Genomic DNA, 23,644 nt, shown 5'->3' on the forward strand with positions numbered 1-23,644 from the left:
TGATGCCCTTTCTATACCTCTGTTTGGTAGCACGCTTGCGGTTTGGAAACGGCTTTCACAGTTATACGGATGTCATCTTAATATTCGAGTCGACCTATTGGAAGCCTGAAGTGATCTTCCATACCGCAAGTCTGCATGTACGGCAGGCTGCAAGGCATTTGAACCTTCATTTCGAGTACACTCTTCCACCCAGCGCTTTCTGAACATTGTTCCTAGCCTGGCAGCGCGACCTCACGACCAACATCGCTTCGATATCCCCGAACGTACGGCTTCAACGATCCACGAAGATGCAGCATGACGAGGAGCGATATGCGGATGGCTTTGCTGAATACGGCAGCTATTTTGGCGGACCATCATTTGACTATCTTGCGCCCGCTCAGCCAATTTCTCCAACAATCGCAGGAGCGTCTATCGAACATGCCTCCTGCTCGAAACACGCCCCTCACGATACTGCTTACAAGGCGCCTGAGTACATGAAAGACGAGGACACTTTCCCGTCTGCGTCACCCGTTTTCGGTTATGATCCATCTCTGAAGTCGAACAGGGCCCACTCAACGTCGCGTATAGCACCTGTACCACTAAACCATCGTCAAAGAGCCCCGAATAACGATTCAGCAACTTATGAGTTCTCTCATCTTTCGAGCAGCCTAGATGCGCAAGCTTCTAGAACGTATTCATCACAGCACATACCCGAGTCTTCGCAACCACAACCTCTACGCTTTCTTAAACGCGCGTCAACAGCTCCTCCAACTCCTCCGATGTCTTGGGGTAGTAGTGTTAGCAACGGAGATGGCCTCTCCGACCAGATGCAGTCCATGTATATCGCTCCTGAACACCCTGGAGCTTCCAATCCAGCACCAGAGCCATTGAAGGTAGCTCATGGAACCTTTGAGCATATCACCACTGCCAGCAGCATGAGCAGTAATCGCAGCTCTAGCATCATTTCGTCGCCCATGCAAGGCTTGCCTGGTAGCCCTTTCCAATTATCACAAAGGGGTTTCTCCATTTCGACCATGCAAAGCACAGAAAGCGAGGCACTTGAAATGAATCCTAGCGATGCTCAAGCTGAGATAATGCGTAGACTCAGCAGAAAGAATGATGGATCAAGTCGGACGGGTTTCTCGTCTTTCAAGAAAAGCTTTTCACTTAAAAGGGCTGCGACTTCGACAAAACCGGCTAGTGGGCCATCACAGGACACTTTGACCGACGTTCTTGAAGAAGTCGCTGCAGAAGGCAGTCTTTCTCTTGTCAAAGCAGTCATTGGCATGGGAGCCGACCCTATATATCGATCGAGCGGTAGATTGAAAAGAGTAAAGCACGAAGCTTTAGCAAAAGCTACCTTGAGTGGGCGAGCAAAAGTGGTCGACTATCTTTTGAGAGAAGGCGCTAGCTACGGAGAGACCACGAAAGGAAGTAGTTATACTCCAATGGATCGCGCGATACTCGCGGCTGCCTACAAAGGGCACGCGGATCTTATAAACTGCCTTGTAGCGTCGCACGAAGCAAATCCAATGGTTGAGCAATGGCCGAGGGAGATGTATGACGCTCAACATTATTGGGCGGAGAACCAAGTCAGACTTGTGAAAACTAGTCTTCTCGACGGTCTTTCCAAATGGAAGAATGTTGACCAGGGAATGAGTACACTGAAACTCATTATGCAACATCAAGACTTCGACCCCACGGCTTTAGTTTCCGGCGTATTCGACAACAAGAGTGAACTGCAAAGTGCTGAGTTTGGGTACCGTCCGTGGCAGACGACATATGAGTATTCGGTGCTATCTTGTTTCGTCCGCGCAGGCTGGGCAGACGCGGTGGAAGAGATGCTGAGCATAAAGGGCATGCCAGAAAACTACGAGAAAGAGGATGACGTCTTGCAATATCAAGGAAAGGTCACGCGATACGTGTCACCAATCAACGCATTGACGAAAGAAACATGGGACAAGCGACCGGAAGACGCACTTCGCATACTAAGACTACTGATCGACAGAGGCTTCAACCCATGTCTCGCACAACGCACCGCCACCGATCTGGGTTTAAGAACGGCGATCGGACGAGCGCTTTCAGCAGATGCTGCGCAAGGAGTCGAACTTATCTTGCAGGCCAGGGGCGGGCTAGTACGAGAAGATGTCTTCTTCCGTCGAAACAGAAAAGAGATCAAAGCCCTGCCACTTGCTGCTGCTCTCTCATTCGACTCTCTGGAAACAGCTCGCGTACTTCTTCGGGCAGGTGCACATCCCCGCGACCCAGCTTTTGAGGATATGAATGTACTGCAGTTCGCCGCCTATCACAGCAGTGAAACCAATACGTCGATGCTCGCGGAAATGATAGGCCTTGCTCCAGAGCTGACATATGACGCATTAAGCTTCGCCATTAAAGGCATTAACAAAGATGCGGTACGTGTGCTTCTAGACACCATCTCCGCAGCCGCCCGACGGGGACAGATCGCCGCTCTGCCGCCCATTCACGATATGCTCCTCCACTGTACTCCTCCCACTAAACAGGAGCCTAATACGCAATACCTTGAGCTCATCGACATGGTGGTTCAATGGGACGTCGGATATGCGCTACAACGTCCGCAACTTCCGGCAATCTTGTCGGCGATTCGGAAAGACAACTACATTGGTATGGAGAAACTGCTCCAGCTTGGCGTAGTAGATGGTAGCAGCCTAGTGTTGAACAGCAAGGCGCAGCCACATGGAGAGTTAGGGATGTGGACCATGTTGGAATGCTGTGAGTTGACAGATAGGAGTTCGGAGTGGTTGGGTCTGTTGAGAAACTTTGGGGCGCCATTGTATCATTGACGCCTTGATATGCTCCAGGTCTTACAACCCCTGGATTCCACAATCTTATTCGTCATGTTGCTGGCTTTGCTTCGCTGGGTGACCCGTCTCCTTTGGTGTTTATAGTATGGTCCGTGGGTGCTGCTGAAGGCAATCCAGACGCTGATTCAACTTTGGGCTTCCGTCCCCATTTACCCTTGAATTTTCCTCCTTGCTGCCTAATTCTCTCTTTCTTCGTCTCAGCTACCCATTCTCCACGAAACCTCTGTCTAGGCTTCGTTTCGTTCTCTTGCGCCATCTTCCGCTTCATGCTTTCTTGGCGCCCATTAACATGCCCCAGGTTAACCGGATTAGCGGCAACCCACTTCTCAAGCTGTGGTGTGAGCTTTGGACCCCAAGTTGATTCGCCGGCGTCCAGCTCTGCGAATGTGAGGGCGGAAACGGTGTCTGGAGATGTGAGTGAGGAATCGATGGTGAAATTGGCTTGCCGTGTACGATTCAGAGAGGCCATGTGTGAAAGGGTGTTGCATGCAATACCCAGATCGTGCGCAAAGCTGCGAACGTAGAAACCGGAGCACACAGTCAACCTGATACGCGCTGCAGGTGCTGAAGCCGGCTCTTCTCCGCCAGGAAATGCGAAGGAATGCTCTCCCGCATCATACCAATCTAGCAACATACACTCGTCGACGTGCATCTCTCTACTCTCTAACTCCCTCGGTAATTCCTTGCCTTGTCGCACGTATTCGCAAGCCTTGATGCCATTGATTTTGAGCGCAGAGTATACAGGGGGGACTTGCTGGATGGTTCCTCTAAATTTTCCTAGCTTTTCTTCGACCATCTGACGAGTGACGTGCGAAGTGTTTGCTGTTTCTGTAATGGTTCCCGTACAATCGTAACTGTCGGTGCTGGTACCGAACAAGACAACAGTTTCATAAGTCTTGTCACAGGCCAAGAACTGCGACAGTGACTTTGTACCGCGCCCGATCCCTACAATGAGCACGCCTGAAGCCAAAGGGTCGAGGGTACCGCCATGCCCCAGACGGAAGACCTGGTCAGACGATTTGCTGGTACGTTTAGGTTGGTGTTTGAGCAATGGCGCAAACGTAGCTGATGGAGCGAACGTTGACTGGAGATTGAGAAGGACATCTGCAGAGGAAACATGTGCAGGTTTAGCTACCGCTATGCGAGGTTAGAAACAGGAGGCGAAATGGTGTTGAAGTGGCTTACCAAATACACCTTCTAAGACTCGCTCAGTCTGTTCTCCAACAGCTTTCCCGTCCTCGTCTTCCATCGTTAGGCAGGTCACGTTACGTCGCGTTGGTGGGTGATGGACCTTTTACGCTAGAGGGAAGGAATTGCTCTAGATCGCTGGGCTAGCGCGTTCTGAACTTTACCCCACCGCACGCCCTACGCCTTGTGAGATACTTGTGCCTTGCATTCCTCAGATATCGGTCAGAGAAAACCCGAGGCTCTTCTGGGTGTATCGTAACTACTCGCTAATCCAGATCTATTCATATCCTCGTGGTGAAGTTAGAGTGGCACGCCGACTTCGGGCTGGTCCCTCCGTCTGACGCCATCTATCTACCCCTCTGCCGTTCTCACCAACCTCGATACCAAACCGACATTCGCGACTACCGAGGATATGGATCATCAACGAATGGACGACTGGGAAACGCAGGTCTGGAATGAGGACACTATTGACCCCTCCTGGTTCTCCAACTTCCTGGCAACCGATGCTAGCCAGGATGCACCTAACCCTGCATCTGGTGCGCCTGCCGCATTCAGCGTCGACGACGACTTGGCAATCGACCCGAACTTCCACGATTTTACGTTCGAGGACACATCACAGCCAATGAGCACCGTAACTTCACCAAGCTATCTGTTCGATACATTCCAACCGGCTGAGTTTCATGAACGCCCACCAGCGCAACGGCATCACACACTCCCTCGCCGTCGAAGCAAGTACTTTATGCGTAGATCAACTGGTACCGCCAGCCCGATAGTGATACCCAGTGGGAGTCCCCGACACGAAGAAGGTCAATCATTAGCTATTCAGCGGTGGCGGAACTCGCCACCTGAAGACGAGGCTGCGTCACTGTCAGCCATCTACCACGCCCTGGAAGACAGGCCCGTAGGTATTTCTCCACGTATCAGCCGACCGTCTAGTCGCGACGCATTTCGCAAATATCGGGGACCTTCATCAACGACCAGCCTCGACAGCGCTGCGAGTGAATCTTCATTGCGATCCGTGAACTCGAGCCACTCGGCCACGTCACAGTCGAAGCGTCGCAGCCAGGCCACTAAAACGCGGAACAAGGGTAGAGTAAGGGGCAACAAAATGAACGACCCAGAGCGCATTTTCAAATGTACATTCTGTTGTGACACCTTCAAGCATAAGTACGACTGGACACGCCACGAGAAATCCCTGCATTTGAACCTTGAAAGCTGGATGTGTACGCCGCACGGAGCCTCTGTGGTGCTACCCCTAACCGGGAGAGTACATTGCGCCTACTGTAGTGCACTAGACCCGACGCCTCAGCATTTGCAGCAACACAACCACGCGGCATGCACCGACGGCAACAATACTCCCCGTATCTTCCACCGAAAAGATCACCTCACGCAGCATCTTCGCCTAGTACATGGACTTGAAACATTACCTCTAATCGACGACTGGAAGCTTGAGACCATGCCAGTAAAATCCCGTTGCGGCATATGCAATATAAATATGAATAGCTGGGATGAGCGAGCGGACCATCTAGCTGCCCACTTTCGCGAGGGCAAGACTATGGCCAATTGGAAAGGCGATCACTGCTTCGAGCCTGCTGTGGCCGCTCGCGTCATCAACGCATTTCCACCTTATCTACTTGCCGAACAAGCCAAGACTGTCGTCCCTTTCTCAGCAACCAATCCAGGTTCGATCGATCATACAAAGCAGTTAGTCTCCCGCATTCAACTTGAAGAGCTAGCGCCAGAGCCTTCTACAGAGACCGCACATACACCTGATCAACAAGCCTTTGAAGACTCCCTGGCGGCTCTTCGAGAATTGTCAACACAACACGATCATGACTTCGCTACCGTTCTTACACGCCATCTCAGTCGCTTTGCAAGACAGCAGATGTTATCAGGCATTATTCCAACGGACGAGATGTTTCAACGCGAATCGCGAAGATTGTTATACCAGGATGCGGATGATGCGTGGAACCAAACAGTAGCTGATAATCCGAATTGGCTACAGGACTTTCGTCGTCGTAGTGGGCTTGAAGGAAGCCCCAGTACATGATGTCAGTGAAACTCTGCTGTAGCTCTAAATAATCTTTCCAAATCCTCTTGGGAGCTTGTCCATACTATCCTTCGTTGTTTTAAGATTTTGGCCGCCTATCATCAAATAACACCGCCCTGCAGAGTAACTCGGTCCTTGAGATATGATAGATCAATACTGCTTATCTCCCCAGCTCCTTCGAAGAACTGCAACGCGCGCTTACCTGTCCAAATTGGGTTTTCATCGCCTATTTCAATAGTTAGCTGGTCTGCTCTAGCTTAAAATGCAACTAGAAGTCACGTCGCACGTAAATAGACTATGAAAAAAGAACTTCTTATCAATCCAGTGTCCAGCCTTTGGAATCGCCTCAGCAACGAAGTCATCACTTATCCTCGACCATATCTCCTCCAGCAGCGACACAGGGGAAAAACTCGCTTCGCCACCCAATGCCAGCAACGGCATCTGCAACTTCTTCCCGCTACCGAACACCGAAGCGAAGTACTCCATACCACTTCTCAAAAACCCCGGTTTGGATATCTCATTCGTATAGCGCTGCAAGTGGTCTTCGTTCAAAGCCGCTGTGCCGGAATAACTCGCATGGAAGAAGTACCAGCTCAGCATCTGCTTTTCGCGCCCTTGAACGAAGAACTCGGCTGCATCGGGCACGCCAAAGAATGAGAGTTGCCAATTCTGGTATAGGCTGGGACTCGTTACCTGCGCAGGGTACCCATAACCTGGCAGAACGTATTTGGCGAGAATGATAGCTTCAACGACCGAAGGACGTTCTATAGCAAGAGAAGTTGCAAGCCCCACGCCTTTGTCATGCGCAAAGACATATGCAGACGTGATGTTGAGGTAGTCTAGAACGGCTTTAAGATCGGCACCGGCAGCTGCAGCTGTGTAATTCTTTGATAGAGGAAGCGATGAGTTTCCGCAACCGCGTATATCCGGGGCGATCACAGTAACTGCTTTCGTATTAGCCTACAAGCCATCTGCGATTGGAAATACTGAACCACATACAGTTCTGCGCCAAGATTGGTCCGATGGTATGCCACGTTAGTGAGTGCTGTGGAAAGCCATGCACAAGGAGAACGGGCGGTCCTTCGCCGTAGTAACGAAAATGAGTGGAGACGTCGTCAAGCTGGATGCGCTCATGCTCATAATCATCAAAGTTTGACAACTGCGCGAGCCCAGGCTGCGACAGAGCGAAGGTGCAAATGCTGATGATGCTGACGAGCTTCATGGTGTATGAAATTCAAATTGGCTATGCTAGAGAAAACCAACGTCAGCGAACGCAACTTTATCTTTTCTTCACATCGTTGAGATGTTAGGATGAGCATAAGCTACATTGGGCTTTTCGTCATTTCTTTCACATTCAATGTTATCGTTTTGCTACTCTTTCCTACCGTGATGCATGATCGTCCTTGGAGAGTCACAAAGAGCTGACTGAGCATGTAAGCCCTATCGGCCTTGAGCATTTAGCTTACTAAACTCGGTCTACCACGAAACCGATGCGAAAGCCTTTTGTAAGCATGCACGCAGAAGGAGATATTTACTCGGAAAATGTATGCGTAGGGCGATACATCCAGGCCATGTGCTTTGATTGGCCTTGGTTAAGGTCATCTCTTGGCCCCTATGCCAAAAGCATCTTACTAATCATTCATGGCGTTACAATTCGTCCTTTTCATTTCCATCTTCTCTCGATATGCTCTTCGCTTCGAATGCATCTCCCTCTTGCTTGACTCTCCGCAGTCGAAACACTCGCGCAGCATGGCTCTTCACATCTGCCTTGAGTATGCCACCAGCTTTGACCACGCCAACCTTCTCGCCAAACAATCGTGCGTCTTCTTGGACGAGGCCTTTGGCGTAAGGGATCTCAGTAGCGTTGTACCAGTTGGCTTTTGATAAGGTCGCTTCTCTCTGCACATGAGTGTCCGCGTTCAGTAGCTCTTCAGCGGTGGCTTCGGACATACGATGAGCCCAGAGATCATGGATAGCCCAGTCATACTTTACGTGTGGTGCTGATCCACCGGGTCCATATGGTATGAAAATCTCAGCGAGGGAGACGCTCATCTCAATGTCCTCACCACCAGCGTTGAGAAGTATCACGACTTCGTCTCCATTCTGCAGATGTCCGGCCCAGACGTGCGTCTCACCCACGCCCCACTCATCTTTCGCTACACCTTCTATGTCCCTTCGAACACGCGTTACACTTCGTCCATGGGGGTCCTGGCTGAGCGCAATGATGGCAGGGTTGTTGATGATGGTAAGAGCAGAAGCTGGCATGTTGCGCAGGTCGTTACCAAGGAACAGTGGAGATTTGAGAGCGGCCCAGAGTGCGAAGTGCGCTTTGTATTCTTCGTCGGTCATACCGCCTTGCCCGACCTCGAGCATGTCAAGATCGCTCCAACCACCGGGAATGCTGCGGTCGGCAAAGGGAGCGACTTTGTTGAGAATGAAAAGTACTGAGCAGTGTGTGCCTGGTGCTACGCAGTTGACATCGCCTGCCGCCAGGGTGTTGCATCCACAGAGATCATCAGGACGTGTGAAAGAGTCGTAGATGTCGCCTGTAATCCGCCAACTGTTGGATATGCTCATCCCCCACTATGAGAGGTCAGTTTATGAATGTCATGGCGGGCTAGGACTTTCATTGTGCTTACTGTGTGAACAAGGTCCTCTCCCCAGTTGCACAAATTGAGGAGGATATTCTTCCCTGTCGCTTTCAGAGCATCTGACATGGTTTTGAAGCGATTAAACGACACTGATGGTGTGCCAACGCGGCCCATGTGGTAGCAGCTGTCGTACTTCAGCATGTCGACACCCCAACCCGCAAAGCTTTTCGCATCGTCGACCTCGTGGTCTAGTGACCCCTCTAGTGTATATCAGCATATTACAAAAGGCAAGGGTAACTGGTCAATCATACCGAACCTCGCACATGTCATCTCACCGGCGCTGCTGTACATGCCGAACTTAAGATCTTGACTATGCAGATGATCTGAGATAGCATTCAAGCCGTTGGGGAACTTGTCAAGCGCCGGGTGAAGCTTTCCTTTCTTATCTCGACCTTTCGGATCTTGCCAACAGTCGTCCAGCACGACATAGTTGTAACCCAAATCTCGCAATCCTAGGCTTAAGATCTGTGAGGAGGTCGTGAGGAGAAGGTCTTCGGAGACGTCGCATCCAAAAGCGTTCCAGTTGTTCTTTTCTAATCAGTGCTAGATCTGAAGTATCGTTGAGGGATCTTACCCAGCCCATTGGCGGCGTAATAGCGAGACCGTTGTTGATGGCCGTCGCGCTTCCCAGCAACGTCGTCACCACGAGAATGCTGCTACGTGACATAGTCATGATGAAAGTATAATTTTGTTTCTCGACAAGAGAAGCATCATCAGCGTCTTAAGCAGTCTTCTAGGTATGTACCATCTCAAGTGGGTCCTAGGTGTGGATGAATGGACCCTTGTGCCAAGCCCGCAGATTTGGTTGGAGCATGTCGGGGGCTCCGCAAGGGCAGGAAAATTGGTGAGTTTTCCGCCGCTAAAGCTTGGCGTCCATCACTACCCCACCATATTCCGATGGGTGCTGCTGACTCGAGCTTGCACGATTACAGAGATAATCCTGAATAGCACGATAGCGGGGATTGTCTGCTTAACGCAAGCAGTGCTTCGTACTCAGGATCATTGTCCCTCGGCTCGAGCTCCATGTGAGGCGCGAATTGAACTAGGAAGCGCAGCAACCATCGATCAAGAACGAAGCTGGTTTCTTTGCTTCGAAGGCAAGTTTGGTGAAACGCTCGCAGACGGCTCATCGCGCCGTCAACACTCGGCCAATACGTTTTCAAACGCAGGAGTATCTCAAAGTTGCGTTCCAATCTGGACTTCGATAGACGTATCTCGCCTTCGTCGCCAGAAAAGAGTAGAGTGTGAATTTGGACGGTAGAAGCAACGACGAGAATATGCGAAACTGCCGAATACAAGACTTCACTACCAGGAGTAGAATGCGAGCGATAGACGAGGGCGCAGAGCCGGGCGGCATGCTGTTTGCAGGCGTCAGCGTATCGTGCAGAGTCGGTTGGTGCGTCAATCGACAAAGACAAAAATTGATAGTTGAGAAGCAATCCGTAATGGTAATAGCCCAGATATACAGCTACGAACCTGCAGATGTGAAGGTACCAAGTCAGTGTATGTCTCGCACGCATTTCGTACAGTCACAACTTACATACGCCCAAGGCCACGCGATGCGAAAGCTTCGAGGTTTGCTGGCGTATCACGCATATGGTGCGGAACTTCCTCCAACCAGACGTCAAGATCGCGGGAAAGTTCACGTATGCCTCTTTCGAGTGGTGGGCCTTCGAGATGTTCTGACACGCACACTCGATTGAAGTCGATGATTCTCGCCAGAATGCGATTGAGCTTGACCATCTCAGCAAGGAGGGGGGAACTAGCACATAGCGTTTGGTCGCTAACATCTCCTCTTAGACCACTGCTCATCGCCGAGAATGGTATCTCATCCACTGGAAGCGGCACAGCGCTATCAAATGGCATGATACGTGGTAGTCTCACTGCAGTAGATGACCAAACATCTACCATGCATAGAGTCCACCAAGTTCTGATGTTAACTTCGCGCTCCACCAAATTCGTGACAGGACGATTCGAAAGATCAAGAGCTAGAGAGAGCCTTCCGCCCATACTGTAGTATAGGTTTTCAACGTCTGTCTCACCACTCGCAGCAGCGTATGCTCCCAGCAAAACGCATACCTGGACAGTTGTAGGAGTGAGCTCGCGGATGCTAAACAGTCTCTCGCTTGCTGAACGATAAACCTCGCCTCTTTCTCTTGGATCGGTTCCGTCAAAGAACTTGTCGGTAGAGAATCTAGCGGCAAGCGCAAAGATAGCGAAGAGCACTATAGGCGGCACCCGATTGTTAATCACGTCGTCCATGAATGACGCTTTGTGATACATGGAGTGAAATTGGTCATGGATGTAGTCGAAATACAACTCCACCAAGGCTCGCCCTAAGGCAATTGGTGGTAGATCCTCGTAGTCTTGATTTGGTGGTGTCTTGGCTTGTAGTGAGAGAGCTTGCTGATTCGTAATACTCTCGTGAAGCCTAGCCCGGCGATTGGCATAGTAGCCTCCTTCTGGGGGCCCTCGGAGACAGTGTAGACCATGTGACAAGCAGTATTCGCACACCGTTGCCAACCGGTTTGTCGGATAGATGCATTTGCGCCGACGGGCTCTTGAACCAGATTAGCGGGTGCACGCCTATACCGACTAGGACAGCGTATGGGTGGCTTACCGGCATGCACTGCATGCAGATGGTTTGCGCATCACCAGGTCCGAAGTTGCGCAATAATCTGGGGATGAGGAGCGGAATACTGGCGGAGAACTGGATGAGTGGGTGAAAGATGAAAGAAGCGGGCCTGCATGACTCGCACGTGCCTCGGGACGACTGACCAAAACTAGAAACGGCTACGCTGAATCAAAGCACCTACCATGAAATTTTTAGCGGCGGTATATTGGCGGAAAAGTCTCTCACGATCTAGTGGTGGCCGACTGGGCAAACCTCGCTGTTGTTGTGATTGGCCTTCTTTGCGCACTTAGACGCCCCATCTATCCCCATGGGCACTCTGTACGAATGTTCTGCCATGTGTTTCCCCGCAAGATAACCCGCTTTTGCCCCTTCTCGGCCATTACCGGGGCTTAGACTTCCAAGCTCTCGGGCTAGCCCTTCACTTGTGGCATGGCTCCTGTAAAGGGTTCATCTCTTTGACTATGCATACAAAGCACTGGGGTCTATATAGACCGCAGATCCGTCCATGTGGTTGAGCTGCATCTTTTCAACAGGTCAATACCGAACACCATCATTCCTGGTCCCTCGCATACTCTGGAGTCAAGTCCAATATGGCTTCAATAGAGAAGACCACTGGCAATGTGGCCGCCGAAAGGGTTACCTCAACCCAAGGACACAATGCCGTCGACGACACCAGCGCGGCCATCAACAATGAGCACAACATGTCTGTCAGGCAGTCCTTGAGATTTTGGTGGAAAGCGATCGTATTCTCGTTTGTCATATCGCTTTGCGTTGTGATGGAAGGCTACGATACAAGTCTCATGAACAAGTTTTTCGCGTTCCAGCCCTTTCGAAATAGGTTCGGCGATGAGATCGACGCCGATGGCAACAAACTTGTCTCCTCGAGATGGCAGACCATCATCCTGAATGGCACCCAGGTACGCATATCCCCAAGGAAGGTTTCACCTCAATGAGCTTTACTGATAGATACATAGGTCGGATGCATTCTCGGTCTCATCATCAACGGCTACATCACTGAATGGATCGGATACAAGAAGACAATGATCGGCAGCATGTTGTTCATGGTTGGCGCCATCTTCATCCCATTCTTCTCTACGGGACTGGAGATGTTCCTTGTTGGAGGTATCATCCAGGGTCTGCCATGGGGTGTTTTTCAAACACTGGCAATCTCGTATGCTGCGGATCTCTGTCCTACGCATCTGAGAGGATACATGACTTCGTGGATCAACATGTGCTGGGTCATCGGTGGTCTTTTGTCTACTGGTATCCTCACTGGACTGATGAAGAACACGACACAATGGGGATATCGCATTCCGTTCGCTCTCCAGTGGATCTGGCCTATTCCCATCATTCTAGCCACCTTCCTCGCACCGGAATCACCTTGGTGGCTAATCAGACAAGGCCGCATCGACGAGGCCAAAGCAGCAATCCGCCAAATCACTACACCCACAGATGGCATTGAATTCGATCTCGATGCACATGTGGAGATGATGGTTGTCACTGACCAATACGAGAAACAAGTCGGCGCTGGAACCAACTACTGGCATTTGTTCCGAGGAAGCGACCTACATCGCACTGAGGTCTCTGCCATGGCCTTCATCACTCAAGCTCTCTGTGGTGTCCCCTTCATGGGCTTTGGGTAAGTCTTTGCATGTGCTGCATGTAAGGTATATACTGACTTTATCAGAACCCAATTTATGCAAGGCGTAGGACTTAGTCAAGACGACTCCTTCCACCTAACCATCGGTCAGGACTGCTTGGGCCTAGTTGGATGCTTTATCGCCTGGTGGATCATGACGCGCTTTGGCCGACGGCCCATATACCTGGTTGGATTGTCTGCCATTTTCATCATACTTCTGATTGTTGGTTTCATCGGACTTGCACCGCCCTCCAACAAGAGTGCAAGTCTCGCTGGCGGTGTTCTAATTATCCTTATGATCTTCTGCTTCCAGGTAAGTCTTTATACTCCATCAAGCAGCCAATCGCAAGCTAACACTGTCAGCTTTCTCTAGGACCCATCTGCTACTCCCTTGCAGCCGAAATTCCTTCGTCGCGCCTGCGTGTAAAGACCGTCGCACTTTCACGTGCTTCCTACAACTCTATTGTTTTCATCACAAACACAATCATGCCGAAGATGGTTGGCAAGAACGACTGGAACTGGGGTGCTAAAGGTGGCTTCTTCTGGGCTGGCATTGCGCTTCTGTTCATTGCATGGGGATACTTCCGCCTTCCTGAGCCAAAGGGATTCACGTACTCTGAACTGGACCTAATGTTTGAGCACAAGGTTTCTGCACGCAAATTCACGCGTGAGGCCGCGGACGCGCTGAAGCCAGCCTTGACGGACGCCGCAATGCAGTATGAGAAGCAGAATGGTGTTGAGCGCGTAGAGTCGCATGCATAAGCTCGCTGATTCATTGTCGAGATAGCATCGGCGGTTTTTGCTGTGTTTGCAGTCTTTGACACGACTATTGACAATAATATATCTAATTAACAATCGACTAAATCCAATACTCCATGTGCTTTCTCTACCTCTCTTATTGCCAAAACCTCATTACCTCCTCGTACTTCAATTCTCCCCTATGCGTATCGTTCGGCGTCGTAATTTCACTAGACGCGGGTTTTGTCTCTTCAGTGGTATCCATACCCCAGCGTTCGAGCTCTTCTTGACTTTCTGTCCAGTCATCCTCACTTGCTTGTGGGGTGGCGACAGGCTTCTGAATTGGCTGCAACTGTACGGGGGTACACACATCGCTGCATGAGTAGAGCGTCTGCCGTTGTGCGCGACAATGACCGATGATGTGGTCGTGTTGATTTGTTGTCAGGACGGCGGCGGTGGTTGTGGTGGTGGACACAGTCATCGAGAGGTGTGTTGGAGTGATGAATGACTGGTGCTCGTTAAGCGTGTCGGATGATGGTAATGTATGTATTGTAGTAGTGGATATGATGGTGATGTTGATAACGATATGGGTGTATGTTGCCACGATGGCTTACCTTTTATACAATGCTGCAACAATATCCAGCACGGTTGGTCTCACCACCATGTAGCACTAGGGAGAGACTAAGAGGCACGAGGTGACTTTGCTCAGCGTGTTGCGCGTGTGGTGTTATCTTGTTGTGCTAATTTGGCAATAGTGGTGAGATCGAAAGTACCCCCATGCTGGTGGCACCACCTCAGCCTCAGTGCGCTGTCCGTTTGCATGGGGCTGAAGATGAAGCCCAACAACAATGCTGCAAAATTAATGGAGCAACTCAACTGATGATTTGAGCATGGGACTTTTAATGACCTTCGCCAGTGCGTGTATGTGAACCCTTTTATTCAAGCAGAGGTGGTAATTTGTGTAAAGATTGGTGGGGGCTATGGTTGTGCAGCAGCTGGGCAGTTAAACTCATAAGGTAACATCATTCGACCTCTGCGAATGCATCACCAGAAGTTCTTTGTAAAGGAGAGTTAAAGCAAGAGAATTGATTGTAAGCTAATTAAGGGCAAAGACCGAAACATATGCCATTCGGTGTAACGCTATGGGTATCCTAAAACAAACGAACTCGTGGCGACGGAAAGATTCAACACGCAAAAAGATAATGAGGTTGCTTCGCGTTCATTAGTCGAGATGCGAAGAGTCAGAGACGGGTGGTGATGGAGGCTGCGAGGCATCCAGGTACCGACGCTTGGCTTCTGGAAGGTCATCTGCGTCCTCGTTCGTGCGCTTTTGCGACTCAGCCACCGAGCTAGCCTCCGACTTCTGCTGAGACTCTCTGAAGTCCTTCTTTTTAGTAACGACCCTCTTCCACTGCGCTATGACGCGCATGGTGGACGCCACTCGCTCGAAGTCCGACGTTGGTGGAGCAGCCTCAATACCCTCCCAATCAACCCTTCTCAGGCCGACCATTGCCTTATTGCCGAAGGCTTTGGATAGAGTTTTGGTCATGAAATCAATCTGCTCCTGGTTCAGTATCGGATCTCGGAGACCAAAACGCAACGTCAAATAGCTTTTAGGCTTAGGCCGCCAATTGAACGCATTAACTTTCGATGGCTTTAGAGGCGCTAGGAAGATATGCTGGTCGTTATGTTGGGTGCTCTTGCCGCGAGACCATATCTGCGAGGGAGTGTCTTTACGCCTCGGATTCATATTGATACGCTGGTATAGACGAAAGGTCGATATTTGTCCCTCGGGGTCCTGGTCGTGAAGCTCTTCCAAGGCGTCGATGAGCGCACGGGTATATGAATTTTTGCCAGGCGCTTCGGTCAACTGGTCAATCGCGCAGGCGCTGAGCAGTTCAAACTTCTTTTGCCCTTCCTTGCCGGACTTGGCGAAGTTGCTCGAGTAGCAGGTGTCCAGGATGGTCAGGACATCGCTCTCTACGTCCTCGTGTCGCAACTGATCTTCGGCCTTGGTCCAGCTTGCACGAGCATTCTTGCGAAATCCTCTACCATACAATGGATTATTCCTGAGACTGCCCGTGAGCTCCAAGCACTTCCTCTCCTCGTTGTAGACGCCGTGTCCCGTGTAGTAAACAATGAGCAGATTCTCAGGTCCGTCGTGATCGCGAAGGAAGCCGCTGACGTAGGAATCGAGTTGGAGTTGAGGTTTGGTGCCGACATGCAGCTCGACGATGTCGGTGTGGTAGTGAAAGCGGTCATGGAAAAGGGCCTTGAGTTCTCGGGCCTAGCCTTGGTCAGATGGTGGGTGCCCAACGCGTACTTTGATTCCAACATACCTCATCTCCGGTCTTGAGTTCGTCCAGCTCATCTGCCCACTTAACAATCAACACTGCGACTTTGGCGTATCCCTCGGGCAGGTCCATGTTCTTTGCGACGGCTTCGGTCCACCATTCCTGCATCACAGCCGCCTGTTCCTTGTAACCAGCGTCTGCCGTGCTTGGTTTGCTGCCCACCACAGGCTCGCCATTCTGCAAAACTGCGCCATTCTGGCCCGGTTCGTTGTCAATCGATTGTATCCGTATGTCGGCATGGATGACTTGGTTCGGATATGGGTTCACGGTGCGAGGAGCTATCTCAGCCGCCATTGCGTCGACAACTTGCGCCGTTGTGCTCGAAGAAAGAGCCATTGGTTTGGGAGGCCGTGAGGCTGCGAGGCTCGAGGTTCACGGCGACAGGCCATGATGAGTAGAATCGTTCGCAGCAGCTTTCAGCCCCCATATTGGGTGGGACATGCAACACGGTTGGACAAGTGCGGAGACGGCAGATGCAGCCTCAGGCCGCCAATCAGCACCTCGCCAACTCTATCGCCAGTGTTTGGGGGCCAAAACTGAGCCTCCACCACCCGAACATCGACACCAACTTGCTAGGATTATCTGCCTCTGCATTTGCTGTTTAGGGCGATGAAAGGTATGATGCAATGAGCTCATCAGAACCATACCCGCAGAGTGGGTTGTTATGCCGTGTCGCTCCATCTGCATGCAACATTGCTAAACCGCGGCTGTGCAAGCAATATGAGCCCCCAACCATAATCCGCACCGGTCGCGACCTTCTGTTGCCTAGGGCTGCGGCAGGCAAACCATCAAGAGGCCAGCAACAAGGACTTCTATAATAGCAGACATCTTTCTCATCCTCCAGGGCACAATCCACAAGGCTTCCTGCCTCACATTTCCAAGAGCTAAAATCACGATGGCGACCACGATCGAAGAACAGCCTATGCAGGCAATCGAGGTTAGCTGCCACGCCGAGGGATTCTCTGCTTCACAGGGCTGACTATTAGCCTCAGGACGAGTACATGAACGCAGCATCGGAAGATGCAACTCCTGAGACCAAATCTGGGGTACTCTTGAACCCGAACGCTGCTGAAGTAAGTCTTTGTCAATAGGTCCAGGCAATACGCTCTGACTCTGTCTCAGTCAAACGCGCGCTTCAGCAAGGGCCAAATGGTGCAGAAGCCCGTATTTGCAAATGGTGAACGAACGAGGGGTGTTTTCACCGTTTATGCTAGCAGGTACAACACTGCCAAGGGATATTTTGAGTATCAGCTCCGAGACTTCTATACCACACAGATGGAAAGTGGCTGGACACGCGAGAAGGAATTGAAAGCTGCCAGCTGAGCCGTGCTACAATGGCTGAGGCTGAGCTCACCGGAAAGTCACCAGGCAGCTGTGATTCAGATGCGCGCAGCCAATTGTGCAAGGGGCGTTCATGGCGTTGGGGCTGAGTTCTACGGATAGGGCGATCGCCCTTGTCAACTTCGTTCTTTCAATACTACATACACTGCTCTCTTGCCACAGTTTGTTGAGCCACAGTTCACCTTTGATGTCTATCTGAGCGGTTATTGCTTGTGCGCAAAAGTTTTCGTCTTCTTCCTATCGCTTCTTCGCTTGTGTGTGGCCCCCGCCAACCTCTGTGCACCATCATGGCCCCTCTTCGTACTATGACCGGGGATACTTTCACCGATGAGAAAACACCTCAATCGCCAGTATCGCCTACGAACACCGATGCGACTCTAACAGGAGACTTCATTGAGAGCACCGAAGACAGCCACTCTACTATCCAGCCCTCGGTACGAACAGACTCAATCGATGTTGAGAGTGCACAGCCTCGTAGGTGATCCCACACGATCCTCTTTGGCCCCCAAATTATACTTGCCCCACCATATCTGGCGCCAAGGATGTTCAGTCAGCAATATACTGCTACACGTTAGAGAAACACGCTACGGTCAGCTCACGCGTGCATGCCATGACGATAGGGTACTAGATTGATTGTGTTGTGGCCTAAAGGCTGGTTGTAGGTGAATGGGGACTGACACGGCTTCAGAGAACAAGAAGCGACCAAAGTTCTTGCGAAGAATCACAGTCCCTTTCCGCTCAGAGCCTGAACCCGAATATGTGACTGAGAACAGAACGCGAACACGTGAGTCACTCTCTGGATAACATTCCACTCACCACTCATGACTATCAGTGGAGAAAACACCCAATGGCTTCCCGAGACTTGCAGCATTCCAATCGAGTGAAGCCAACTTCTCACTGTACCGATCCTTTAGCTATCTGCATTCACGTGTCCTGCTCGACTTGCAAGATGAGATCACAACACTAGAGAAAGAGTTGGACGAGATCGACTGGGACGATTATGATGAAGATCCCGTACGTTTGAAGTCAAGGGACTTTGACGTCAGTCAATCTGATGGCGAAGGAGAGCCCCGTAGCCGACGAGTTATAATTCGAGAGATTAAAACTAAGCTGATGGAGTACGGTATGTACATGTCGTAGCAACTAAGCTCGAGCTCTACCTTACGAACCGCCAACTAATAGTTGTATAGACGAGGTTCTCATCAAGGCAAGGACTCTGGAATCATTTCAGAAGCCATCAGACCGCAACTACCGCAGCGTACGACGCTATTGTCATAACCAAAAGCCGCTCTTGGATGCCGAGATGGACGCTATCCGCAGCAAAGAAGACATCGTTTCATTGTACAACGGTCGCGAATGGGCGACCTTCGATGGCGGTGTAGAGACTCTAATCAGCCAAACGGACCGTCTCTTACAAAGGATCTTTGGTACCAAGGCGCCTCCACTACAAGTAAGCAGATGGTCAGTATAGTACATAAAACAGCGATACTAACGGACTAGCAGAAGTACTTCCGTACCCCAGAAGCACAAGAGAAGACGTCAGACCCCTACGTCTCCTTCTACAGCAGCTCCCGCATTGACAAGCTTGTCAACATCCTCATCACATTCGTCATATTCTGTCTCCTTGTTATTCCTGTCATCACCATGTACCAGTTGACCAACACTGCCGCACACGTGGTGACGGACGCTGCAGGCAATGTTACCACAACAAGCCAGGTCGACATTGACAGCAGAGACACATTCAACGCGGTTGGTGTACTGATAGTGTTCACTCTGCTTTTCAGCGCGGCGATGAGTTTGCTGACAAAGGCGGCGAGACATGAGCTTTTCGCGGCTTCCGCAGCATATTGTGCGATCCTGGTTGTATTCATCGGTAACTTCACTGGGCCTGGCAATTGAGGTTTCTTTGCGGGGATAGCAACGAGAGCTACTTGCCTCGAGTTATTCGGATGTCTCGATGCTGATATGAGTACAAGCTACTTGTGGGTATGCCAAAAAGCACGGAGATTCATCAAGCCTGTCCGTTGTCCCATCGCATAGTCTCCTGACACTATCTTCCCAACATCTATAGATTGCTTTGCCGATCAAGCATAAGCACCATCAGACATACGAGCAGAGGTGTAAGCCTTAATGCGAAACTATCCCCATTAAGCTAATGCACCGCTTAATCTCTGCTCCTTAGCGGGGACGGAGCATAAGCGACCGCGCCGCTGACAAGCACAAAATTTTGGGAGTAACAAGAGCGAATACCATGAGCAGAGGGCGTACATTGGATTTCGCGTATATTAGGCCACCTCTCTTCTGGCTTACTATGCTTTTCGGTAAAATCAACCCCGCGAAAATCATTTGTTGGTAATGACCAACGGGATTTTCGGGCGTTACATCTGTACGAGAGCATGTAGAATCTGTATCACGCCGCTTATGTTTCGAAGTATCTGCGTAGAGTAGGATGTTCTGGCAAAACTATATATCGTATGGCATGATGCCCTTCTTCTCTCTTACATGATTCTTGACAGGCTCCGCATCTTTCAGAATGTCCTCCTCAACAAGTCTCTCCACGGCACAGCCAAACACACCTCCTCGTGTACCCACGGATACCGTTATACCGCTCCATAGTCGCGATGACACAAATCAGAACAGGAACATTTCCGTGGAGTTCACCATGCGTTTTGACGACGTTCTTGATTCACAGAAGCTCGTTGATGCGCTATGGAAATTGCTCGAGAGGCCTGGCTGGAAGAAACTGGGAGCACGACTGCGTCTTAACACCACGACTGAGAGGCTCGAATACCACATACCAGCACAGTACACTAAGGAACGTCCACCGATTAATTTCACACATCAAACGTATGACATGAAGCTTGAAGACCATTCCATCGGCCGCAGATTCCCGGTCGTAGATGAGCAAGACGATGGTATCCAATTCTTTGATGTAATGGACTCGCTACGTGGGGTTACACAGACGGAAAACAGCACTGTTGTGTTGGACGACTGGATCTACGCAGATAAAGCGCAACTGGGTTTGCATATTGCGAGCTTCCAGGATGCGACACTCGTTACCATAACTTGGCTACATACGTTGCTTGATGCGATGGGACGGCAAGCCCTCCTAAGAGCGTGGCAGGCGGTTTTGGAGGGTAGGGATGCTGATGTACCGGAGTTCTGGGGGTACGATTTTGATCCGCTAGCGCAACTTGGGGCGCCTCTCGGTGAAGACAAAGCGAAAGTAGAGGATACGAATGTTGTTGATGCGAAGGTGGAAGAGAAGAAAGAACAATCTTCGTCTCAAGCCTCCGAATCAAAAAGTGCACAAGGCGCCCGCATGCTTTACATGCCCGCATCTTACATGGCTCGCTTACGTACCGAAGCGATACGCGATCTCGCCTCTCTTGACACCTCACAAATCACTTACAACACTTCAAGCTCTTCCGAACCCAAGCCCTTCCTTTCCGACGGCGATATCTTCTCCGCATGGTTGGTCCGACACCTCGTATCATCCGATACCACTCTTCTAGACTCCCCACCTACTCGACCAGTCATATTTGTCAATGTCTTGGGGATGCGAGACATTCTATCGACATCTACATCCAAGTACGAAGTCTTAATTCCAAGAGGAAAAGCATATATCGGAAATTGCACGACCGGCATCGTCTCCCCGTTCAGTCTAGAGCAATTCCTGAATATGCCATTGGGCCACATTGCGGCTCGCATACGCAAAGATCTTGTTGAGCAAGGGAACAGGGAGGCTGTGGAAGCTTCTCAGCGTGCCAGCCGCATCGAACAACAGACTAATATGTCGCCACCGGATGCGCAGACAGCACCAGCAGTGTTCGTATTCACAAATTGGGCGAAAGCGAAGTTGTTCGAAACTGATTTCAGCGCTGCCATCGCCTCTCATAATGGCGACCAAGTCAAGCCAGTCGACAGGTCGATCAAAGGCAAGCCAACATATATTAACGTATACGGCACTGATAGCCGAAAAACTGGTCACGGCGTAGGTCCAGGAGGCATTGGCAACTGTGTAGGTAAGGATGCGAGGGGCGGATATTGGATTGGAGGAATTTCCTCGGAGGAGTGTGTGGCAAGGTTCGAGAAGGCTGTGTTGGGCGATGCGTAGACCAGCGGATAACTCTAATGGAGAGCGGTGGTATTATTCGAGGCTCTCTATTACGTAATAGCGATATACGTAGAGTCATTCACGCTTGATTCTGCGACGTGTAGTTGGGTCGATTATGTATGCCAAAACCGTGGTGGAGCCTTGAGGTGCGTGCCCGTCGCGCCCAAGGTGCAATGCCCAAGCAAGGTTAGTCCCTTTCAACCAAGATGAGATCATCATAACGCCATAGCGAATCCAACGCGAGATACCCATGCATTTCTTCATGAGACAGGCCAAAAGCGACTAACAACCAAATCCTAAGAGTCAGGAACGAAATGATGCAACTCGGGAGCAAACTTGGAACATGCATGCATCAATAACACATGACGTCGCAATATGCTCAGTGGCCGCCGCATCCTTACGCCAACTGATGAAAGCCTTGTGTTTCAATGAATATGACTTAACTGATGTATTAGATGGGGTGAGTTTTTTTTTAGCGGTATCCTGGGGAACAGGGTGATGGAAGCAGACGCGAGGAGCTTCCTAAAGACTGCCAACATTAAGTGGAGAAGGTAGCTACACTAATCAAACCTTGTTGGAAGTGAACGTGAATATGCAAGCACTTTAAAAACAGTATACCATAATTGGTGTCTTATGATGAAAACAGTTTGTTGTATTGTGTTGATTAAATGCTGAACTCTTTTGCCCAGTAACTACAAGAAACTCGACCGACTTGCGCCACCACTAAACATGAACTTCGTGAGGATATAGTACAATACTGATACAACTCAGCCACCTTACAAACACGTGCTTGTTTGGTCGCTGAGCTAGGAAATTAGGGAAGCATGCGGGACATGCCGTGTGCACCTCTGAACGCTGTGCGCTTAATAGCGAACGCCATCGGCTGCCATCCCGTTTTGTTGCTGAGCGACCTTCTCCTGCTCGAGCCTGTTCCTTCGGCGATGATCCTTAATCTCGTGGAAAGAGGCGGTAATGGCGTGCAGGAGCCTGAGAGTTGGTTAGAAGCTGCTGCTACAAATTTCCAGTATGGACAACTTACGTGCTGATGATGGCCAAGATGAATGTACCCCAGGGTAAGTTGCAAGAGTCATCACGGCTCGCAGTCTCGCCAGTAATGGTGCTGGGGTTTGCGCCGTTTACAAGACGCCTAGGGTTGTAACAGTGCCTGGCACCGGCGAGGCCTCCATTCGGACGCGTCAAGACAGCGACAGCGATGAATGCACCGACAAAGAGCAGGTCGAGAAGTACCCAGATCCACCTCAGCGCTCTACCTCCAGGGTTGGCGGACTTCTTGATGCAGGACAGTAACGTAGTGATTAGGGTGTACAACACAGCGGCAGCAAGGATGCCTTCAACAGCGCCATAGGCACCGTTTACGCCGCGGCGCGTCTTGATACTGTTGACGAGGCGGTAGACCTTGTACAGGCGCTGACTGAAGATGCCAAGAGAGACAACGGACGAGATAAACTGCAAGACGCGGGTAAGGCGCAACAGCCAACGGTAGAAGGAGGTGTTCTTGAGTTTGTCGGGAACAAAGCGTGTGAGCAGACCGGTTTGCTCTCGCTTGTCGATAGCTGGATAGTCGGCTGGGCCATCAATTGGCTGCTGTGCACGAACCATGATGAAATGCTTTTAGGTATCGATGTTGATGGTAATGTTGGTTTGGAGAAGCTTGTTGATTGATGTTAGAGCAAGTAGAAAGCGTGTGAGGCAATTCTCTTATAGTGCTGAAGACGAGGTGAGTGCAACGTGACACGAAGGCCACTCTTGCTCATTTGACGCAATCGTCACTTACCGTCACTGTCACCGTCAGCCAACCCGCACCCAGATTAAACTTGGGCCCGCGGAAACGTGCTTGGTCTTGTTGCACGACAACGACCGTGTTGCCCTTGCGTTTTCTCGGCGCGTTATGGTATTGGATAGTTTTCAAACGCTAAGCCACAATACTGGTATGATTGGTGGCTGGAGAGCGGGGCACGTGATGACGCCAATGCGAAATGCGTCACTGACATTTTTCCATGCTTTTCTTTGAACCTGCTCCATAATCCCAATCAATCCTTTGCGCGTCAGTTCCTTGCTGATCTTCAATTGTTTTTCCAACGTGGCTGC

General features: G+C 50.6%; 12 protein-coding genes across 12 annotated transcripts; 6 read left to right on the forward strand and 6 right to left on the reverse strand.

The window, feature by feature from the left end:
* Window positions 1-287: 287 nt before the first annotated feature.
* On the forward strand, window positions 288-2,801 carry ALTATR162_LOCUS1521 (uncharacterized protein; the record flags this gene model as incomplete). Its single annotated transcript, XM_043309117.1, has 1 exon — window positions 288-2,801. One exon carries the CDS (start codon window positions 288-290, stop codon window positions 2,799-2,801), a length of 2,514 nt encoding a protein of 837 aa, XP_043165052.1.
* Window positions 2,802-2,853: 52 nt separating this feature from the next.
* ALTATR162_LOCUS1522 (uncharacterized protein) lies at window positions 2,854-4,071 on the reverse strand (the record flags this gene model as incomplete). The annotated part of the gene is made up of 2 exons (XM_043309118.1): window positions 2,854-3,959; window positions 4,008-4,071. 2 exons carry the CDS (start codon window positions 4,069-4,071, stop codon window positions 2,854-2,856), a joined length of 1,170 nt encoding a protein of 389 aa, XP_043165053.1.
* A 351-nt stretch (window positions 4,072-4,422) lies between these two features.
* ALTATR162_LOCUS1523 (uncharacterized protein) lies at window positions 4,423-6,060 on the forward strand (the record flags this gene model as incomplete). The annotated part of the gene is made up of 1 exon (XM_043309119.1): window positions 4,423-6,060. One exon carries the CDS (start codon window positions 4,423-4,425, stop codon window positions 6,058-6,060), a length of 1,638 nt encoding a protein of 545 aa, XP_043165054.1.
* A 101-nt stretch (window positions 6,061-6,161) lies between these two features.
* On the reverse strand, window positions 6,162-7,282 carry ALTATR162_LOCUS1524 (uncharacterized protein; the record flags this gene model as incomplete). Its single annotated transcript, XM_043309120.1, has 3 exons — window positions 6,162-6,286; window positions 6,357-7,004; window positions 7,060-7,282. 3 exons carry the CDS (start codon window positions 7,280-7,282, stop codon window positions 6,162-6,164), a joined length of 996 nt encoding a protein of 331 aa, XP_043165055.1.
* Window positions 7,283-7,707: 425 nt separating this feature from the next.
* On the reverse strand, window positions 7,708-9,378 carry ALTATR162_LOCUS1525 (uncharacterized protein; the record flags this gene model as incomplete). Its single annotated transcript, XM_043309121.1, has 4 exons — window positions 7,708-8,643; window positions 8,700-8,911; window positions 8,963-9,239; window positions 9,286-9,378. The coding sequence occupies 4 exons, from the start codon at window positions 9,376-9,378 to the stop codon at window positions 7,708-7,710; spliced, it is 1,518 nt and encodes a 505-aa protein (XP_043165056.1).
* An 869-nt stretch (window positions 9,379-10,247) lies between these two features.
* ALTATR162_LOCUS1526 (uncharacterized protein) lies at window positions 10,248-10,994 on the reverse strand (the record flags this gene model as incomplete). The annotated part of the gene is made up of 1 exon (XM_043309122.1): window positions 10,248-10,994. One exon carries the CDS (start codon window positions 10,992-10,994, stop codon window positions 10,248-10,250), a length of 747 nt encoding a protein of 248 aa, XP_043165057.1.
* A 942-nt stretch (window positions 10,995-11,936) lies between these two features.
* On the forward strand, window positions 11,937-13,747 carry ALTATR162_LOCUS1527 (uncharacterized protein; the record flags this gene model as incomplete). Its single annotated transcript, XM_043309123.1, has 4 exons — window positions 11,937-12,263; window positions 12,321-12,985; window positions 13,034-13,298; window positions 13,349-13,747. The coding sequence occupies 4 exons, from the start codon at window positions 11,937-11,939 to the stop codon at window positions 13,745-13,747; spliced, it is 1,656 nt and encodes a 551-aa protein (XP_043165058.1).
* A 1,198-nt stretch (window positions 13,748-14,945) lies between these two features.
* Window positions 14,946-16,371, reverse strand: ALTATR162_LOCUS1528 (uncharacterized protein; the record flags this gene model as incomplete). The annotated part of the gene is made up of 2 exons (XM_043309124.1): window positions 14,946-16,010; window positions 16,063-16,371. 2 exons carry the CDS (start codon window positions 16,369-16,371, stop codon window positions 14,946-14,948), a joined length of 1,374 nt encoding a protein of 457 aa, XP_043165059.1.
* Window positions 16,372-16,972: 601 nt separating this feature from the next.
* Window positions 16,973-17,400, forward strand: ALTATR162_LOCUS1529 (uncharacterized protein; the record flags this gene model as incomplete). The annotated part of the gene is made up of 3 exons (XM_043309125.1): window positions 16,973-17,014; window positions 17,070-17,150; window positions 17,200-17,400. The coding sequence occupies 3 exons, from the start codon at window positions 16,973-16,975 to the stop codon at window positions 17,398-17,400; spliced, it is 324 nt and encodes a 107-aa protein (XP_043165060.1).
* Window positions 17,401-17,705: 305 nt separating this feature from the next.
* Window positions 17,706-19,317, forward strand: ALTATR162_LOCUS1530 (uncharacterized protein; the record flags this gene model as incomplete). Its single annotated transcript, XM_043309126.1, has 5 exons — window positions 17,706-17,892; window positions 18,107-18,202; window positions 18,251-18,541; window positions 18,609-18,868; window positions 18,922-19,317. The coding sequence occupies 5 exons, from the start codon at window positions 17,706-17,708 to the stop codon at window positions 19,315-19,317; spliced, it is 1,230 nt and encodes a 409-aa protein (XP_043165061.1).
* Window positions 19,318-19,951: 634 nt separating this feature from the next.
* ALTATR162_LOCUS1531 (uncharacterized protein) lies at window positions 19,952-21,535 on the forward strand (the record flags this gene model as incomplete). Its single annotated transcript, XM_043309127.1, has 1 exon — window positions 19,952-21,535. The coding sequence occupies one exon, from the start codon at window positions 19,952-19,954 to the stop codon at window positions 21,533-21,535; it is 1,584 nt and encodes a 527-aa protein (XP_043165062.1).
* Window positions 21,536-22,398: 863 nt separating this feature from the next.
* Window positions 22,399-23,155, reverse strand: ALTATR162_LOCUS1532 (uncharacterized protein; the record flags this gene model as incomplete). Its single annotated transcript, XM_043309128.1, has 2 exons — window positions 22,399-22,522; window positions 22,575-23,155. The coding sequence occupies 2 exons, from the start codon at window positions 23,153-23,155 to the stop codon at window positions 22,399-22,401; spliced, it is 705 nt and encodes a 234-aa protein (XP_043165063.1).
* Window positions 23,156-23,644: the final 489 nt, after the last annotated feature.

The sequence above is a fragment of the Alternaria atra genome, assembly GCF_907166805.1.
Source record: "Alternaria atra isolate CS162 genome assembly, contig: 21, whole genome shotgun sequence".
NCBI classification, from domain to species: Eukaryota; Fungi; Ascomycota; class Dothideomycetes; order Pleosporales; family Pleosporaceae; genus Alternaria; species Alternaria atra.